This window comes from Chiloscyllium plagiosum, unplaced genomic scaffold (assembly GCF_037043375.1).
Source record: "Chiloscyllium plagiosum isolate Xiang-an unplaced genomic scaffold, Cpla_swu_hap1 HiC_scaffold_14, whole genome shotgun sequence".
Taxonomy (NCBI): Eukaryota; Metazoa; Chordata; class Chondrichthyes; order Orectolobiformes; family Hemiscylliidae; genus Chiloscyllium; species Chiloscyllium plagiosum.
Genome location: NW_028270152.1, coordinates 23,302,539 through 23,322,636, shown reverse-complemented (window position 1 = coordinate 23,322,636; position 20,098 = coordinate 23,302,539). Strand labels below are relative to the sequence as shown.

General features: G+C 39.6%; 1 protein-coding gene across 6 annotated transcripts in view; it reads left to right on the top strand.

Annotated features, from left to right (window-relative positions):
• Positions 1–20,098, top strand: part of LOC122558896 (tubulin tyrosine ligase 3-like) — a 71,576-nt gene that overhangs the window by 34,621 nt on the left and 16,857 nt on the right. For all 6 annotated transcript variants that reach the window (XM_087994170.1, XM_043707820.2, XM_087994171.1 and 3 more), the window contains 2 exons: positions 565–684; positions 14,216–14,330. In XM_087994170.1, coding sequence (XP_087850296.1) covers positions 565–684; positions 14,216–14,330 — 235 coding nt within the window. The remainder of the gene's footprint in view (positions 1–564; positions 685–14,215; positions 14,331–20,098) is intronic.

Here is a 20,098-nt window from a genome sequence, read left to right as displayed (position 1 = left end):
GCTGTGTTATGATCATAGCCTAGAGCTTTGGCTCTCACTGCATCACAGAATCTCCAAAAAATTGGGTCAATAAATGGAATGAAATGGTGGCAGATAAATTATATTTCATGTATTTATTTCTAATAAGAATATAAAAGCATAGAAAAGGTGCATTGCAGATTCACCTAAGTGCAATGTTTGCTGAAAATAAACAGCATTTTATCAGTGGATTGAAAAGCTACAGTTGTAAAAAGGCATGAAATCACACTACTTGGAAAATTCTGCATAATGTATTGGACATCCGTGCTAAACAGCACCGCAAGTGTACCTAACAACATGAACTTCAGTGTTTCAAGAAGGCAGCTTACCACCACCTTCTGTAGGTCATTTAGGGGTAGTTGGTTAGGGCAGTTAGGACAATAAATGCTAGCTTTTTTAGAGATGCATACATCACATAAATTAATATGAAAATAAGTATTGTGCATCAACATAATTAGTGCACTATGAAACAATATATTAATAACAACATATGCACTTGTATTGCCATTTTATATATAGATAAATTCACTTAGTTTTCTATTGCAGTCCCGACTACTGAAGAATGAAACTGCATTTTTTCTCTGGACAAATGGAACTGATGCTCAGAACCTCCAAAAAGATCAGATTTTTAACCATTTTGTTGGGGCTAGCTCATTTACTACTAAGGTAGGCTCTATGTTAAAGGACGGGTTCCTCCATCATAAGATGGTGTCTCCATTGTTTGGTGACTGGCAGCTTTGTACAGCAATAGGAGTTTCACTATATGGCTTATTTCAACAACACTAATAAAGGATCTCATGTACTGAAATTTTGCCAATAGCTGTCTATTTTATGACACCTAGCCCCTTCTTTTCCAATGTAAGGCTCCTGTTATGGTCAGATGAGGAGACATTGAACAGCTCCCCTCTCTTCCCTCTTCTCATTTGACTGCAACCATTTTTTAAAGGAAATGAATATACTTGCCAGTTCTGTGAGTGTTTAATTGTTTATGTGCTATGACCATTAAAGACTCAATAAAACAAATTTTTTGAGCTTTTAAAAGTAAAAGAGGATAGTTTTATTTAATCTTTAGTTTTAAGTAAAATAACAAAATCAATCTCTCTCATACACAAAAACAGATTACAGAGTGGGAAGATAGGTTACGTAATTTGAAGTCCGGTAAAATAAAGGGGAATTTGGTTCTTGAAGGTTGGTGACTTGAATGGCTTAGTTGTTTAGTTGTTTAGATTAGATTAGCTACTGTGTGGAAACAGACCATTCAGCCCAACTAGTCAACACTGACCCTCCGAAGAGTAACCCATTCCCCCTACATTTATCTCTAACTAATGCATCTAACACTATGGGTAATTTAGTATGGCAAATTCACCTAACCTGTACACCTTTGGATTGTGGGAAGAAACCCACGCAAACACAAGGAGAACGTGCAAACTCCACGTTTGCTGGAAGCTGGAATTGAATCCAGGTCCCTGGTGCTATGAACCACCTTGCCACACTAACGCTTTCAGCAATGAGCCAATTTTGAGATGTAAATGGAAAATGCATCTGTTCTTCAGGAAACACTGGCATTGGTTTGAATACTTTCTAAAATTTATGATTGTGATACTTGGATATCACAATCAAGAGCAGGATTCTAAACTTGCCAGATGGAAGGAACTCACTCAGGTGCATATTTCTTTAGCATCTCGTGTACCCTCTTCTATATGTTTAAACATACAAAAGGCACGTGACCATCTGTCTTCAACTGCCCAGTGATCTAAATATGGTCATGGCTAATGCATTCAAATAGGAACTTAAGTAGATCATGGCCAGGAATTCCTCTCTCAGCCAAGATCCCAATGGCTAAGTGATTATGTCTAATGGTTTATTTCTGCCTGGTTGAGTACGAAAGTGTTTGTCAGCACATTTTATTAATGGGATAGGCAATGGACCCCATTATATTTTTCAAGACAGTTGTTCAAGTGCAGCTTTCCACACTGTCTCTATTTAAGCATTTTTTTTCGAATGGAGAATGTCTTAGTGATGCAAATGTGAAGCAAGCTTTGACAACTCATTGAAATGACGCTTTCAAAGTCAACTTCCGAAATAACCTATAAATAGGCCAACTAAAAAAGGCAGCTACCTAACAGTGGCAGTTATCTATCAAGCACTTGAAATCCCTTTTACTAAAAGAGGTGCTGACCACTGAAGTTAAAATGTGACTCATAGCAGCTGTACATAAGAAAGGGATTTTAAAACACAGGCAGTGTGACTGGAGAGATCGCCTGATTAGATAAATTCAGCAAGTATGTCTAGGAATTTGGGTCAAATGGGAATTTGGGAAAGGGAGGAAAGAGCTATACTTATTATGGTTTACCACAAGAAGTGTCCAGAGTGAGAAGTAATGGGGAAGAGGATAGAAGACACAGATTGAGAGGCTGATCTGCAGCTGATGAATATCATAGACCATAATGTTAAATGGATATAGGAAAAGAAGCAGACTGATAAGTAGTACACAGCAGGGATTCTAGAGTAATTAATGAATAAATTAAATGAAATATGGTAATGATGGCAGGAAGGGTAGTGTGTTGTTGCTGCTGCTGGGGGAGCTGCTGGATACCAAGGTGATCTTGGGCAAAGACAGTATTTTAAGTGTTTACAGCTCGAAAGACTTTGGATTTGAGTTGAAGAGCTGGAGTGCAAGCTTCTTAAACCACATCAGGAAGGTGAACAGTTACCTGGACATGTTGCTACAAGAGTTGGTCATCCTAATCATCGTAGGTGATTAAAATTTGATCTGAGATTCTGACAGAAGTGTATAACTGCAGGTGAAGCAGATATAGAGACCCAGAGGATAATATTTGAAGAATGTCAGCATCTGTAATTATTCAGCAATTGGAAAGTTCTTGCAAGCTGTGCAAGATCTTGCAAGATGAGAGTGAGAACTACAGAGAGGATGAGTGTGCTGACCACAGCATCATGGTACAGGGAGCCAATCAAGTGAGGGTAGAAAATAGGAATGTAGTCATGGGAGGAGACTGTAGAACAAAGGGGTTATATACATTAACATGAGCCCTGAAGACTGTGTTGTTTGCCCAGTTCCTATCTCCTCATTCTATGACTGTGGCTGAAGAGGAACTTTGGAATGGGAGGGAAGGAATTTACTTGTCATCTATGTTTCTAACAACAATATTGAAAGGACTAGAAAGTAAGTTCTGCTTAAAGAATTAGAACAGTTAGGAGCTAAACTAAAAAGCAGATAGTAATATTGGGATTCCTGCCTCTGGCATGGACAACCTAGCATAGGATTAATAGAAGTCAAGGAATTAAATGCATGGCTGCAAGACTGGTGTGGGAGGAATGGATTTCAGTTTGTGGAACACCGAAACTAGTAATGGGGTAAAAGAACTGTTCTGATAAGATGGGCTTCACTTGTCCCATGCTAGGAACAGTATCCTGACAATTCACATGTCTAGGGCTGTAGGGAGTACTTCAAACTAAAGGGCAGAGAGTTTGGGAAATATAGTTTTAAAGGTATGGTAGTGATGCAGGGTAGCTATTTGGATAGCAACACCCACAATGGAACAGGAAGAGCTAGTGTGCAAACATAGAAAACAACAAATAGTGTCAAAGAGGGAAAAATGATAAATCAACATTAATAGCCCTTATCTTAAATCCACATAGAATGTGGATCAAAATAAATGAATTAACTACTTAAATAGAAGTTAATAAGGTGATCTTATTATCATTACAGAGTTAAAAATCACACAATGCTAGGTTACAGTCCAACAGGTTTATTTGGAAGTACTAGCTTTTGGAGCACTGCTCCATCAGGTAGCTGTGGAGCAGGATTAACCAGGACCTTTGGTTCATGTGATGCTACAGGTGACCCCACTACATTCTACACTCTCACACAAATACACATAAATGCACAATCTCACACAGACCCTCTCATACGCACGCTGTCTTGCAGACACACACATATACCCCCCCCCCGAGTGGTACACACACGCAAACACATTCTCATGCACTCACAATCATGTGCACACACTCACATGTAGACACACACTCTCTGTTTCTCTCAGAATGTCTCTCTCACACACATATTGGTCTATGGGGTGAATTATCATTTGCAGAAGTGTAATTGCAGATACATTCTATTTTGTTGAAAAAGCACACAATCCATAGACAGTCAATCCATGTAACATTTTATAGATTCCTATTTTGGAAACAGAATCAGTCTGACTCAAGATTGGGGGAGGAAATGTGTTGCTGGAAAAGCGCAGCAGGTCAGGCAGCATCCAGGGAACAGGAGAATCGACGTTTCGGGCATAAGCCCTTCTTCAGGAAGAAGGGCTTATGCCCGAAACGTCGATTCTCCTGTTCCCTGGATGCTGCCTGACCTGCTGCGCTTATCCAGCAACACATTTCCAGCTCTGATCTCCAGCATCTGCAGACCTCACTTTCTCCTCAAGATTGGGGGATACAGACAGACTATACCCTCGCAAAAGCCTTAAGTTATCTCGAGAATGTGATTTGAAAGAAGTTCTGGGATTTACATATTAATGAACTGAAACCTGCAACCCATTCCAAAGGATGAAAGACTTAACAGCAGTCAAGGTTTGTTCAATATCTCGTATCAGTTACATACATGACATTGTGATCTTTTTGTTATAAATTCTGTCTTATAATCCTGCTCCACAGCTACCTGATGAAGGAGCAGTGCTCTGAAAGGTAGTCCATCCAAATAAAGCTGTTGGACTATAACCTGGTGTTGTGTGATTTTTAACTTTGTCCACCCTAGTCCAACACCAGCACCTTCACATCATATCATTACAGAAACATAGCTGGGAACTAAACATTCAGGGATATGTGGGAATGAAAGAGTGGTGGGGTAGCTTTGTTAGAGACAGAGTAAGTATGATAGCAAGAAATAATCTTGGATAGGGAGATATAATGAGTGGAAATAAGGGGAAGAAGACAGTTGTTGAAGTCTCCTGGAATTTGGAACTTTGGAATATTGGTATTCCTAATAATTGTTCATTAATCATGATGAGAACTTGAACGTGGATGTTTGCTTGACAATAAGTATGTAGAATTGTCAGAAATTGGTTGAAAGGTAGAGAATTATGTAGTTAGTTATAAAATTATATTTAATGCTGAGACATTAAAAAAACTTCTATTTTGGGAGAGCGACAGATAGGAGTGGACCTGCAGGCATACACAGACCAGGGACTGGATAACATCAGTCTAAGGAGCAAAGTCTGTAGCAAGTACCTTCCAGGAGAGAGGAAGATAGGAGTGGGAAGTCCAGGAGCGTACTGAGCTTGGGGGGCAAAATACATGAATCATACCATCAAGAGAAAGTTCTGAGTTGATTAGTTGGTGAGTAATTGCTGTGAGGCAATGTGTGCAAAATGATGGAATTTAGAAAAATGTAAACTTTTTAATTAACCCTTAAATATCTAACTACTAATGAAGAGACACTAGCAGAGGGTAAATCAGGAACTAACAATTCTATTATTTAGTTTAATCTTAATTTGTAAGGCTTACATTATTTAAATTAGTACAGAAGGTGGTTATGAGATGAAGCATTTTAAGAAATCGACTAATTATTTAATTAAGACAGTAAACATGACAGGGTATATATCATGTCTTATAAGTGCAGAAGGTGGGATCTCTGGACAACAGTGTGATCTATTGCCAAATATGTTAAGTCTGCAACTTGAGCTAGTGATTATGAGTTAGACCCCAAGCTGAAGACACTGAGACAGCAAGCATGGGGGTCATTAACTTGGTATCATATGTTGGGAGGCTGTGATGACATCTGTTCAGTTCTGATTAAGGATCACTTGACTCAAAGCCAACTCTGCTAATCTCTCTCCAGATGTTAGCCAACCTGCAGAGTTTCTCCAGCACTTTGTTTTTGTTAGTGTCAAAAATCTGGTTCAAAGGAAGTGTGAGAGAAATGAGTTTTGTTTCATGGAGCATTGGCACTAGCTCAGGGAAATGTGAGCTGTATCTTTATGGAATCATCTTGCCCTGTGCTGATAGAAGTGTTCTGGTGAGTCATACAGCTAGGGTGGCACAAAGACTTTTAAGCTAAATGGTAGGGAGTGGAGAATCTAGTTTGGGAAGATATGGTAAATTGAATAGTGTAAACGAGGAAAGAGAACAAGATGGCAAAAAGGGAAAGGATGATCAGAATGTGACAGGAAGGAACAGTGTGTAAACCTAAGAGAGCACCAGCAGATAAGGCTAGAGGTCACAAATATCATAGAAATACAGAACAAAAGGTAGTTAATTAAAGTTGGCCTTATTACAATGGAGAGAGATGACCAAAGTTCGGGAGATCATGATGTAGAATTAGTCTGAATAACAGATAAGAAACAGTAAAGGTAAGAAATTGATATTTGAAGTGGAATATAGGCACCTAATGTTAACCACGTTATAGAATTTGGGACAAAGAGGGAAAAATAATGGAGACTGGTGAGAAATATACAGCTTTAATCATGGGTGATTTTAATCTACATTGGATGAATCAAATTAGCAAAGGTAGCCTGGATTATGAGTTCATGGAGTATCTTCAGGATAGTTTCTTAAAACTAAATATTTCAGATCCAACCAAAGAGCAGGATGTATTAGATCTGGTTGACATGTTTTAGAAATTAGATTACTTTCAGTGTGGAAACAGGCCCTTAGGCCCAACAAGTCCACACCAACCCCCCCCCCCCCCCTCCAAACTCTACAGGCAATTTGGCATGGCCAATTCACCTACCCTAGACATCTTTTAACTGTGGGAGGAAACCCACACAGACACAGGGAGGATGTGCAAACTCCACACAGACAGTTGCCCAAGATGGGAATTGAACCCAGGTCTCTAGCACTGTGAGGCAGCAATGCTAACCATTGTGCCACCATGCTGCCCCAAATATACTGTATCTTTCAGAGAGATGTTCTGTTTCACTTGCAGAAGGATGTTATTAAGTGGTGCTGAAATGTTTCCTCCAGAGAGGCAGTTGGTAAACAGTTTTAAATTGTCCCTGGGTGTTTTTTTTAAAGTAAGACAAAAGAACCATAAGTCAGTGAGGTCAGGCTCACACAAACCGAAAAGGATTTTGGTTTCCTTTTAGTTAGTGGGTTTTGCTGGCTCTTGGAGGTGTAAGTTTGAGTTTTGTGTTGCTGGAGTATGTGAAAATAATAACCGTGTTGCTGAAAATTGCCTTTGCCAAAGGTGTGTTTATGGGAAGCTGCCTATATTGGAACAGTTGATGATTAGTGGGTAAATAATACGTTGTCTTGTTAAGTATTTCAATAGAGTAAAGTTACGCCAATTCTTCTTTTATTTTAACTGTGTTGTAAGAACAAAGTATTTTTGATTAAAGCTTAGTAGTGCACCAGTCATATCCCATCTAAATCACAGAACCTTACACTGCATTTTAAAGAGATATATGATGAGGGTCGAGGCTATCTCCTTAATATATGGTGGGGGTGGGGGGGGGGAGTTGATTGGAGTTGGCGGTGTCCTGGTCTGGTCCGGTCCATAAGGAGTGAAGGTATGCAAGTGCACTTAAAACCACTGAGCATCATATTCAGATTGAAGGAGAGGAGACAATCTAAGACTAGTTTTTTAAAACCTAAATGACAGCAGTTATGAGCGCATGAAAACAGAGCTGGCTAAAATCAACTTGAAAATTAGGTTACAGGATAGGTCAGTGTAGGTATGGTGGTAGACATTTAAGGGGTTTAGGACCATTCGGCGCAGCCATTTTGGCATGAGCGATTTGGCGCGGCCTGTTTGGCACAGCCCATTTTGCCGCAGACCCATTTAGGCGCAGAGCTATTTCGGCGCAACTCATATTTATTCCTTTTCAGGCTTAGTTAAAAACATTAATGAAAGCAGTAAAAATAAAAATAATGTTTATTCTGTTTAGTAAAAATGTTAAAAAGAAAAAAAAAATAAGTTAATTACGAAAATCTAAAATATGATGTTTATTCAAAATTATGGGCAATCCCTTGTAAATACCAAACATCATTTCTCTCACTAAATCTTTTTATGAGTGTTTGTATTCTAGCGTCTGCTTCCCTGAATTTCTTTAATTTCAATGGAATATCGTGCCATCCAGATAGGTTTAAAACTTATTCTGCTAATGAATATAATGAAGAACAATTTTTACTAGCCGACAGCAGTAGCACCCTCTGCAGAATTCTTACATTTGGAAGAAAAAGGAATGCCGAGTTTCTGAAACAATCAAAAAAGTTATATGTTGATGGAACATTCAAAATTTCCCCACCTCTATTTTCACAAGTTTATGTTATTTCAGGGGAAATACATAAATGTGCATTCCCACTGTTGTATGCTTTACTCCCAAATAAGTTACGAACAACATATGATAAATTATTTGAAATGGTTCCGGAAATACAGCCTGAATGCCGCCCTGATATTATCAGCTGTGACTTTGAACTTCAGGGAAAGAAATTCAGGGAAGCAGACACTAGAATACAAACACTCGTAAGAAGATTTAGTGAGAGAAATTATGTTGAGTATTTACGAGGAATTGCCCATAATTTTGAATAAACGTCATATTTTAGATTTTTCATAATTAACTTATTTCTTTTCTTCTTTTTAACATTTTTACTAAAGAGAATAAACACTATTTTTATTTTTGTTGCTTTCTTTAATGTTTTTAACTAAGCCTGAAAAAGAATAAATATGAGTTGCGCCGAAATAGTTCTGCGCCTAAATGGGTCTGCGGCAAAATGGGCTGCGCCAAACAGGCCGCACCAAATCGCTTGTGCCAAAATGGCTGCCCCGAATGGTCCCACTCCGACATTTAAGCAGTCATTTCTGAATACTCAGAAAAATACATATTCTTGAGAAAGAAAAACTCCAAGAGAACGATGTACCATCTGTGGCTAAATAAGGTAATTAAATATAGTATAACATTGAAATAAAAAGTGTTAAATTCTGCAAAGGTGAGTGGCAGTTGAGAAGTATGTAAACAAAATAAAGAACATCAGTGGGGTGGTACAGTGGCTCAGTGGTCAACACTGCTGTCTCACAGCACCAGAGACTCTAGGTTCAATTCCAGCCTTGGGCAACTGTGTGTGGAGTTTGTACATTGTCCCTGTGTCTGTGTGGATTTCCTCCCACAGTCCAAAGATGTGCAGGTCAGGTGTAAATTGCCCATAGTGTTAGGTGCACTAATCAGAGGGGAGTGGGTCATTCTTTGGAGGGTCGGTGTGGACTTGTTGGGCTGAAGGGCCTGTTTCTACACTGTAGGGAATCTAATCTAATCGTAGATGACTTAAAGGTTAATAAGGAGGTGGAAATTACTGTTCAAGAGAACAGGGCTAGAAAATTTTTTTTCCATAGATACTTTAAAAAGAGTAACTAAAATGAGTGTTGCACTAAAATAAAGACTGCAGATGCTGGAGATCTGAAACAAAACAGAAATCGTTGGCAAAACTCACAGGTCTAGCAGCATCTATAAGAAGAAAGCAGAGTTAATATTTTTGAGTTGGTGATTCCATCAGTTCTGATGAAGAGTCACAATCTCAAAATGTTAACTCTGCTTTCTTCCCACAGATACTGCCAGACCTGCTGAGTTCCACCAGAAATGTTTGTTTTTGTAAAATGAATGTTGGTTTGCTAAACTTCGAGTTTGGGGAAATAAAAACAGAAAATAAGGAAATGGCAGATGAATTGAACAGGTATTTTATCTGTATTCATTATAGAGGATGCAAATAACATATCAGAAATAAGTGTGATTCAGGAGGTGGAAGAGGGAATGAACTTAAATCAATTACATTGACCATGGAAAAGATACTGAGAAAATTGTTTGAACTAAACACTGACAAGTCCCCAGGTCCTGATGTATTTCATCCAGGGTCTTAAAAGAAGCAGCAGCTGAAATAGCAGATGCTTTAGTTTTATTTTCTTTTTTTCAAAATTCCTTAGATTCTAGAAAGGTCCCATCAGGTTGGCAAATCATGAATGTGGCTCCTGTATTCAAGAAAGCGATAAGACTGAAGCAAGGTGCAGAAAGTTACTGGCATGTTGGGGTGAGGGAGATGATGTCTTGCTTCCCCTGGAAGGAAAGTGAGCAATCAGCCACCAGACCAATAATAAAACAAAACAAACCAACAACAGATGGCCTCCTATTTCAAGGACTGCAGTTTTCCCTCCCATATGATCAACAATGCCCTCCCGCACATCTCCTTCACTTCTTGCACTGTTGAACACCACCCATCCAACCGCAACATTTGTAGAAATCCCCCCTCATCCTCACTTTTCATCTCACTAATCTCTGGATACACGCATTATCCTCTACCATTTCCGCCACCTACAATCAGACCCCACCACCAAAGATATTTCCCTCCCCACCCCTATCTACGTTCCGCAGAGACTAATATCTCCATGACTTCCTTGTTAGGTCCACACTCCCCACCAACTACTCTGCATTCCCAGCACCTTCCTCTGCCACTGCACAATGTGTAAAACCTGTACCCACACCTCCCTGCTCACCTCCATCCAAGGCCCCAAAGGATCTTTCCACATCCAGCAGAGATTTTCCTGCACATCCAAACACCTAGTCTACTGTGTCCATGCTCTCGATTGTGGTCTCCTGTACGTCAGGGAGACAGGACGCCAACTCTCATTTCAGAGAACATCTCTGGGACACTTGCACCAAACCCCACTGCCCTGGGGCCAACCACTTCAACTCTGCCTTTCAATTCCCCAAGGACATGCAAGTCCTGGGCCTCCTCCACTGCCAAATCCAAGCCACCCGAGGACTGGAGGAAGAATGCCTCATCTTCCACCTTGGGGCCCTTCAACCACATGGCATCAACATCGACTTCACCAGGATCCAAATCTCCACTCCCCCCACCTCATCCCAGTTCCAACTCTCCAACATGGTACCACCCCATTGACCTGAGCTACCTGTCCATCTTCCTTCCCACCTATCATTACCTCCCACCTACATATACCTATCGCCTCCCCAGCTATCTTCACTCCCACTGCCCCACAGACCCACACTCAGCCCCCATTTATTTCTCAGCCCCCTTCCCCCATCCTCCTATTTATCTCTCAGCCTCTTTTCCCTTCCACATTCCTGATTTAGGGCTTATGTCCGAAACGTCGACTCTCCTGCTCCTCGGATGCTGCTTGAGCTGCTGTGCTTTCCCAGCGCCACACCTTTCGACTCTGACTTTCCAACATCTGCATTCCTGACTTTCTCCAAACCAACAACAAGCCTGCCCTGCAGCCATAAGGCACTTTTGGGTGGGTAAACTGATGGATAGTGGGAACACAACCACTCAGAGGGAGGAAATACTATCCTCCGAAGCTGCAGGCTAAACACATTATAGAGTCTTGGCAGCTCCAGGACACTGCCAGCATTGTAGGCAGGCCCATTAAGGAAGTATTCTAGAATAAGATATGAGTTTTGAGCGTTGGCGTTTTGGCACCTTTAGCCGGAGTAAAGGGCCGATAACGATTATGACGATTATATGTATATGACAAGTATATGACGATTAGAGGGAGGAGTCTGCATATTCTTGGTGGGGGGGCACAGATGGACAAAAGACACTAACCTGAAGATAGTACCCTCTTCCTTCCCACCATTTTGCACTTTTCTTTTATTTAGAAAAGTGAACCCACTCCTACCAACATCAACAGTTTTATGTCATTTGAAACATTGAACAAGCTCAGGTGACAAGCAATTATCCATGTACATCTGGTGAGCTTATTGCCAATTTCAGATCATATTATGGGGGCAAAACTCAGAGATGGGCTAGCATGTCGTGGGCTAACCGGTGACCTGTATTACATGCCAATCATGCCGTCATCATGCCACCATCCCCCCAACACCCCACACCCCACTTACCTCACCAAAAAGAAACACAGGAACATATAATATCCAGCCTCAGGAAACCACAGGCCAATTAGCATAACATCTGTCACAGATGAAATGCTCCAATATTTTATTAAGATTAATATAGTGGGTATTTAGTAAAGCTCAGTGCAATCAGGAAAAATCAACATGATTTTTGGGAAAAGGAAACAATGTTTAACTTATTGAAAATGTTTGAAGTGATAAAAAACATGGAACCTGTGAATGTGCTGTACTTAAATGTCCAGAAGGTACTTGACAAGCTGCCACGTCAAAGGTAACTGGAAAATGAGCTTATATTGTTGGGGGGCGGGGGGGGGGGGGGGGGGCACGGGTTACATATTAGCATAGATAAAGGATTGGTTAGTTAAGTGGAAATAGTAGACATAATTGGATCATGTTTGGGTTGTCAAGATGTGACAAGTGGAGTGCCACAGGGATCGGTACTGGGGTAATTTGTATTAATGACTTGGTTGAAGGAATCAAATGTATTGTTGTGAAATTTGCTGGTGGTATAAAGATAGATAAGAAAAGTTATCAAGAGGACATAAGAAGTTCTGCAAAAGGATGGAGTTGGGTTAATTGGGTGGACAAAAATCAGCAGCTGAAGTATAATGTCGGAAAATGTGAACTTGTCTATTTTGACAAGAAGAAAAGAAAAACAATATTTATTTACATGGAGAGAAATTGCAGAACTCTGAAGTCAAGTGATCTTGGTGACTTACTACATGAATCACATTAAATTAGTATGCAGGTTCGGCAAGTGATTATAAAGTGAAGTGAAATGTTCTTTAGTCTGGGCGAATAAAATATAAAAGTAGGGATGCTTTGATGTGGTTCTACAGGACATTGGTAAGACAACAGCTGGATGACTATATAGTTATCTCATTATTTAAGAAAGGATATAAGTGCATTAGAAATAGTTCAGGGAAGGTTAACTTGGCTGATGGCTTGAGTTTGGGGAATTATGTGAAAAGATTGAACCAGGCTGGGCCTGTATCCACTGGACTTTAGAAGGATAAGAGGTGATCTTACCGAGACGTACAAAGTCCTGAGAGGGCTCTAGTCCCTCCCACAAGGGACTAGAGATAGGGAACAGAGTTTAAAAATAAGTTGTCTTCCATTCAGATAGAAATGAAGATTTTTTTTGTCCCCTAAGAAGATTGAGTTGTTCCCCAGAACAACTTAAACAGTTTTAAAGGTAGAGATAGATAGTTTACTTGATAATTGTTATTTGGGATAAGTAGGAATATGGAGCTGAGGCCATAATCTTATTGAACGGTGGAGCAGATTCAAGAGGCTTAGTGGCCTACTCCAGCTCCTAATTGCATGTATGTATATGTAAAATAAGGTTTTGGAATGTTAAAAATACTAGGGATGAAAATTCTGCTTCTACACTCACCAGCTGTCAATTCTCCACCCCATCAAAGAGGAATTCCCACCTCCAGCCAATCAAGTACCTGGCAGCTCTCTTATCCCAGCAGTGCCACCAAGACCTGTGGTCACTGTTGGGACTGCATGTGGACCCAAAGAGGAGATGTCAAGGGGGCCTTAATGTTCAAGGTAAGTCCAGGTTTCACTGGGGCCAACATGTAGATCCCAATCAGATAGTGGGGCTGGAACTGAAGGGCAGGGAAGTAGAAAAAAATATGGTGAACAAAAATACCTTGGTGGTATCTCAAATGAGACACAGATGTCTGTACAGGAAACTCCACCCATGGCAACCTAACTCCCACTGTAAAATTCAGCTCATCTTCTGACACTCAATATGAATGCTGTAAATTCAGATCTTTGTGCAACCAAATTCCAGAGCAACCTCGAGTCAGATTAACTTCCCTCCCCCGCAAATTTCAGTCCATTTCTCTTCAGTCAGTTTGGACTGACCCTTGAGATTCAAGTTGTGTTCTTACTAACTGCAATACTCATGAAGTAAAACTGCTTGTTACCAAAAGTAATACTAGAATAGAAGTGTATTTTAATACTTCAGCTGAGTAACTGTTGTATAACTTCTGTCTGTGTTTGAAGAATCATGAATTGTAAAGAGTTTCTAAGTGTATAATAGTTATATTGTTTCAGTCCTTGTACAAAATATTTCTAAATCTTTGTGTACACTGATCTCTTGCTGTATGTATTTATTGCTTAGATTATTTTTACCAAGTAAAACTTATATTGCCCAAAATATAGCTCATGTCCATCAGCCATGATTAAATGGCAGAGTGGACTCGATGGGCCGAATGGCCTTACTTCCACTCCTATGTCTTATGGTCATATATCTTGCTGTTTCAGCTCATATACACATGTGTAATGCTGCTGTTTCTTTCCAGGCAGGACTTTGTGTAAATCTCAGAAATTTCCAGTGGTTTAATGGAGTGAATCCTGACACTTTTTTCCCACGATGCTATAGAATTGCAGTCGAAGAAGAAAAGCAATCATTTATTGGTATGTAATCAAGACGATTGTTTTCCACTTGGAACATAAGCTTTTATAGGAATATTACGAGGCTGATAAATTGAACAAAGCTATCCATTTGACTAGATCAACTATAACCACCTTCCTTATTACAATATTCCTTAATCCCTTTACAGAAACACGTGCAATTTCTGCTTGAACAAGTTTATACTGATAACTTCAATAGTCATCCTTGATAACTTATCCTCAAGTCTATTATTCTCCATGGAAAATATGTTCTATTGCCATATTAAATTTTTTTTAGATCATCTTTGTCAACTGTTTTCATGACCTTGTGAACTAATTTTACGTTAGAAGGAAAGTGTTGCATTATGTCTTGCAGTAGATATACCTATACCTTTTAAGGGACATGCTCATGATGTCATTACCATATCATGGCATGTGACCTAATGGCATAAAATTCTCAGTGTCCATCTTACTGAGCTATATCCTCTTCCAGCATGATATGCTGAGGAAAGCATGCTACAGTACATTCAAATTGCTTAGCTGCCCAAAAACACAAATGCCCATGTCTGTAGTGTATGTATATAAATACCAGGAGCTACAATAAAAGTTAATTGAATTCTTCAGTACTACATGGCTCTCATCTCATTTATTATGGGAGCTAAGCTAAGTATCACAGTGTAATATTGCAGATTATCTGCTAACACACCTTACTATCACGTCATGGTCGCATTGCAGTAGTAAGCACCAGTAATAGCTTTTAAAAGAATCCCCACTGAAGACTGGACAGCCCTGGATTGCAAAGCATTCAAAAGACCATCCATGAGTATATATTCACAGGAGTATAGATCACCAAAATAAAGAGACGGGAGGCAGGTTTAGTGTCTCTACACTTAAAGTTTAGACTCTTCAAGATAGAAGCCATTTTATTTTTTTCACACAGAATAAAATAAAACAACAATTTTCAGCCTGTTTGCTGGCATAAAATTTAAGGTACAGCAATTAAAGACTTCTTATTGTTTTAAAAGCAAAATCCACAACTAAAAGATTTCTTACAGGCTTAAAACTGACATTGGCAGTCCAAGCTGTGTAGCCTGTTTAACTATAAGCCAATCCATTCAGAATGTCAGTGTTGTAGGCACTAAAAATGGGACTCCCAAACTGTGGAAGACTATCTGTGTGCAATAGTCAATTGTTCTGCCATTCTATTTCCTTCAATTTAGCACCAAAGCTGATGTGTCTTCATTGGCCCTTATTTGGTGCGAACTCCCTCATGTGACTGAAACCTGCTACAGGCCTTTATCATTTAAAGGTGAACTTCCTACATTCAAGGCTTCTTAAAGAGTCCAGACATGAACAATAAAGTGAAGCAGAAGGAAAAACGAAAGTACAGGATAGTGAATCGAAAAAGAGAAAGGAACAAAACCCTGCATTCTATTTTAATAAAGCAAAAGGTCACAGTCAACCAGAAATGGAAGACAAATATTTGATTATGGATTGGCCAGCAAGTGACATCTCCATTGAACTGCAGCTAATTAAGGAACTTATGCAGTTTTACTTTGCAGATCAAGTCATAAATGATCCTAAGAGCAGAGCTCTTCACATATTTTGTCATTGGCAAGGAAAGGCTTCACAAAATAAATACATCCAATTTTTCTAAGGAGGATATTAAAGATCCAGATTAAAATAGAAATCAACTTCTGAATTAACAGATTCCAACTCATATCATACAATCAGAAACCCCAACAGTCTATTGATGACAATGGGGCCAGATGCCTCAGCAAAAGATATGAATGTGGTTTCTCTGAAGAAGAGCTCAGAGACTAATCAAATTGGTCAACACCTCTACACCATTCTAAGTGTTCAGAAAATCTTCTAGGCAAGAAAAAGTGTCACATCATTGGTACCCGGACCAGCAGCAAGAAGCCATAATAGCAGACAACACTTGCTATAGCCCACAAAGTGCACAAAACCACCAAGTGTTGTCATAGATGTGGTTTGTCGCACCTACCCAGCAGATGTTTGGCACTTCTTTACATACAAAAAGCACACGGCACTGAAGAGTATTAGGCATGTATGTGCAGAAAATCTGGTTTTAAAAGTCAAACTGTCTCACCAAAAAGGTAGCGCAGTACAGAAGATGGTCCAAGTATACACGATTACTTCAAGAAAGTGGGCAATCAGCAAAACGAAAAACAACCTTTGGAAGATGTTTCAGCCATTCATATGTTGTCAACGTGGTGTGTTGGGTTGATAATATGATAAGCACAAGATTTTATGACTGGATTTCTGACTCACGCTCTGTCAGGTGTTTAGTTCTGGTAGTTCTCCAACCTGCTCACTGGTGGTTTATCAATTTCCTACTACTCTGTCTTAGATGCATACCCTGTGGCTCTTTTACTGTCATTACTGTGAGTGTGGTTTGAATCTCATGAATGGTTATGATGCATGTGATCATATGTCCCCAAAAGGTAAGCCAACACACCCTGAAAGCCAAAACTGATACAGGAGCCAGTGGCAACATATTACTAGTACATATTCTAAACGACATGCATCTGAACATGCTCTGAGCATGAACATCAGGTGCACTATGGTGCAATCTACAGAAGACTGTCTGTCTCTGTGTATAATGGATCACCGACAATCACACTGCCTTACCAATATACAAGTTCAGCTTGGATTCACAAAATCTTCTGCCTGATTGTCCAGAAGTAGCAATGCTGCCAGTATCTCATGCAACATAGCCATTCATCAGATTCAAATCATACCTACAGTAGTGAGAATAAAGGGCCACAGGATTTTCTTCTTCTAAGACAAAGGACAATGAAACTGTTACAGTTTGGTGAAGTACCAGAGTGTGAGAGTCAGAAATGCAGTCACATATATCTATGTAAGAACAAAGTTTTGAAGATAAGCATTGAGCCCAAGTCATGCGAAGTCATTAGCTATCATGGTGCTACACTGCAAAACAATGGAAACCAGCTCAGGCCAATGTATGATACACCAAATACTGCACAACCACCAGAATTTTCTTCCTTGCTCCATGGTGGAACTGAGAAAGAAAATATTGGTGATTGTGCAATGACGGTGTGTGACAACAACTAAGTTGCCAGCCAAGAGCAACTGAGAATAACACACACCTCTCAGACAGATATGTGATCATCAGATCAGGATGCATTATTAAGCCTCAAATGTTATATTAAATTTGAATTATTAATGTTGTTAACTCTTTTTGAATTGACAACGCGTCTATGTTTGCTACTTTCTTTCCTTTGGAATAAGTAGGATATTATGTCTCGCAGCAAATATGCAATATACTTTTTGAGGGACATGCTTGTTATGTCATCACTGTACCATGGCATATAGTATAAAGTTCTCTGTCTCTGTCTTCTTGACCTCAGATGTCTGCAGCATGACAAGCTCAGAAGTGTGCTCCATCACATTTGAGTTGTTTAGCTTAAGCCCAAACATACAAGTCCTACGTGTAATATACATATGTAAATACCAAAAGCTGTAATAAAAGTTAATTGAATTCTTCAATTCTGCATGACCCATTCATCATTTATATTACTGCAGCTAACATCAATATCACAGCATGATCATTGCAAGTTATTGCCTATTACATCATGCCAAAACTGATTTTAATGTCTTGAAATAGATATGTATCCAGAATAACAATGGACAGTTTACATAAACAGCAACTCAAGATGAGCAGCCAAAGCGATGGATCAAATATGTTTGATTAGCATCTCAGCTTCATAATATTATACATATCAGGACCCCTGGTCTCATCTCCTGGAAGTGAGGCACAGATCCCAAAGTTAATCCCCTGGTCCAGACTCACAGGCAGGGCCAAAGGTCCGTTTGGTACCAGCGCAGGACCCTGCAGCAATGGCAAAAGCTGCATCAGTGAGGCCAGCCGAGCGTGAACTCATGGTGGTGGTGGTATTGGTTGTGGCGAGATGGCACAGGAGAGCACTGGCTCTTTCTTTCAGCGGAGTGGTGAAGTGCAATTGCAACAGTGTTGTCAGATTAGCAGCAGTGACTCAAGGCTTTGGGGTGGAGGAGCCCAAATCCAGGTCCATGCCTGATTTAGAAGGGGGAGCTGTTCCAAACGCCACCAAACTCTATTGAGATAGGTTTATATTGTTTTATTGCTTTATTTTTCTGGCTTCATATTCTACATTTTTAAGATGGTGCCAGAGAGTGGCAACACTAAATACTTTTCAGTGTTGTTGTAATAAATACATGAAAAAATAAATCAAATCAAATCATACAAGTGGGCAGCACAGTGACACAGTGGTTAGCACTGTTGCCTCACAGCACCAGAGACCCGGGTTCAATTCCCGCCTCAGGTGACTGACTCTGTGGAGTTTGCACATTCTCCCCTTGTCTGCGTGGGTTTCCTCTGGGTGCTCCGGTTTCCTCCCACAGTCCAAAAATGTGCAGGTTAGGTGAATTGGCCATGCTAAATTGCCCGTAGTGTTAGGTGCAGGGTTAAACATAGGGAAATGGGTCTGGGTGGGTGCGCTTAGGTAGGTTGGTGTGGACTTGTTGGGCTGAAGGGCCTGTTTCCACACTGTAAGTAATCTAATCTAATGATAGAAAATACTGGATTTCTAGTCAGAGAATTATGAACCCCTTATCTCTTTGAGGAGTTTGGGTGATGTTACACATACGGAGAGTAATGAATTCATGGTAATATCACTTGACCAATTATCTAGGCTAATGTTCTGATAGCATGGGTAACAGATGGTGAAACTTGAATTTAACTTTTAGAAAATTGGAATAAAGAGCTGGCCTAGTGGGAACCTGTATATTGATTGCCATAAAGTCTCATTTGGTTCACTAATCTTCTTTAGGAAAGGAATTCTACCATCCTTGCCTGATCTAGCCTCTCTGTGATTCCGTACCACAACAATGTGGTTGACAATTAAATTATCTCTGGGCAATTAGGATGGGCAATAAATACTGGCCTAGCCAATGATGCCCACATCTCATGAATGAATAAAAATAAATGAATAAACTAAACTATTTCACACTCATTATCTGAAATTACTGCACTGAATTTTTGCTGGTAATTAATTGACAATATTCTCTTATATGAAAAACTAATATGTTTTTAAATAATAAGTACTGTACAATTGCTTTGCAGTGCTGCAACACAGTACTCAGATTATGATAAACAAAATTCGTAACCGATAATTTGTCATGCACCTCAGCATAATTTCACCCACTTCAGGGTCTGCTACCAAAAGTTGCAATATTTTCTGAATTTTTATGATTCTTGTGAAGCAGGATACCACTTCTATCCTATCGGAAACAACTTAAAATCATGCCAGATTTAAACAACAAATCAAATTTCTGGGATCTACATGTGATTTGCTGGCAATGAAATACATTGTTTCCTAGCAACTACATACATAGATAATGATAGTGGTGCAAGCAATGAACAATCTTTTGCTATGAATAAAAGAAATTTGACTACTCCCACAATTTCATGAACACAAAAATTGTACAATCCTCTGAAGTTATATGCATAGATTGGTCTCATTAATACTTGAGTTGTTTTTGCTAAAGAAATGGCAGCAGCATGTTGTATGTCTTCCCTTTTAGACATAGGAGGGTCATAATCCAGGGAGATAATAGTGGTGGTCGATTGGGGCAAAGGAGGGGAGAGAAGGATGGGAAACATTATCTAGTCTCAGATGTTTTTTAAAAAAAAGTAAAAATAATAAATAACAACACATAGGAGAGTGATGGATCATTGAGTTATAACAGCTATAGAAGGAGAT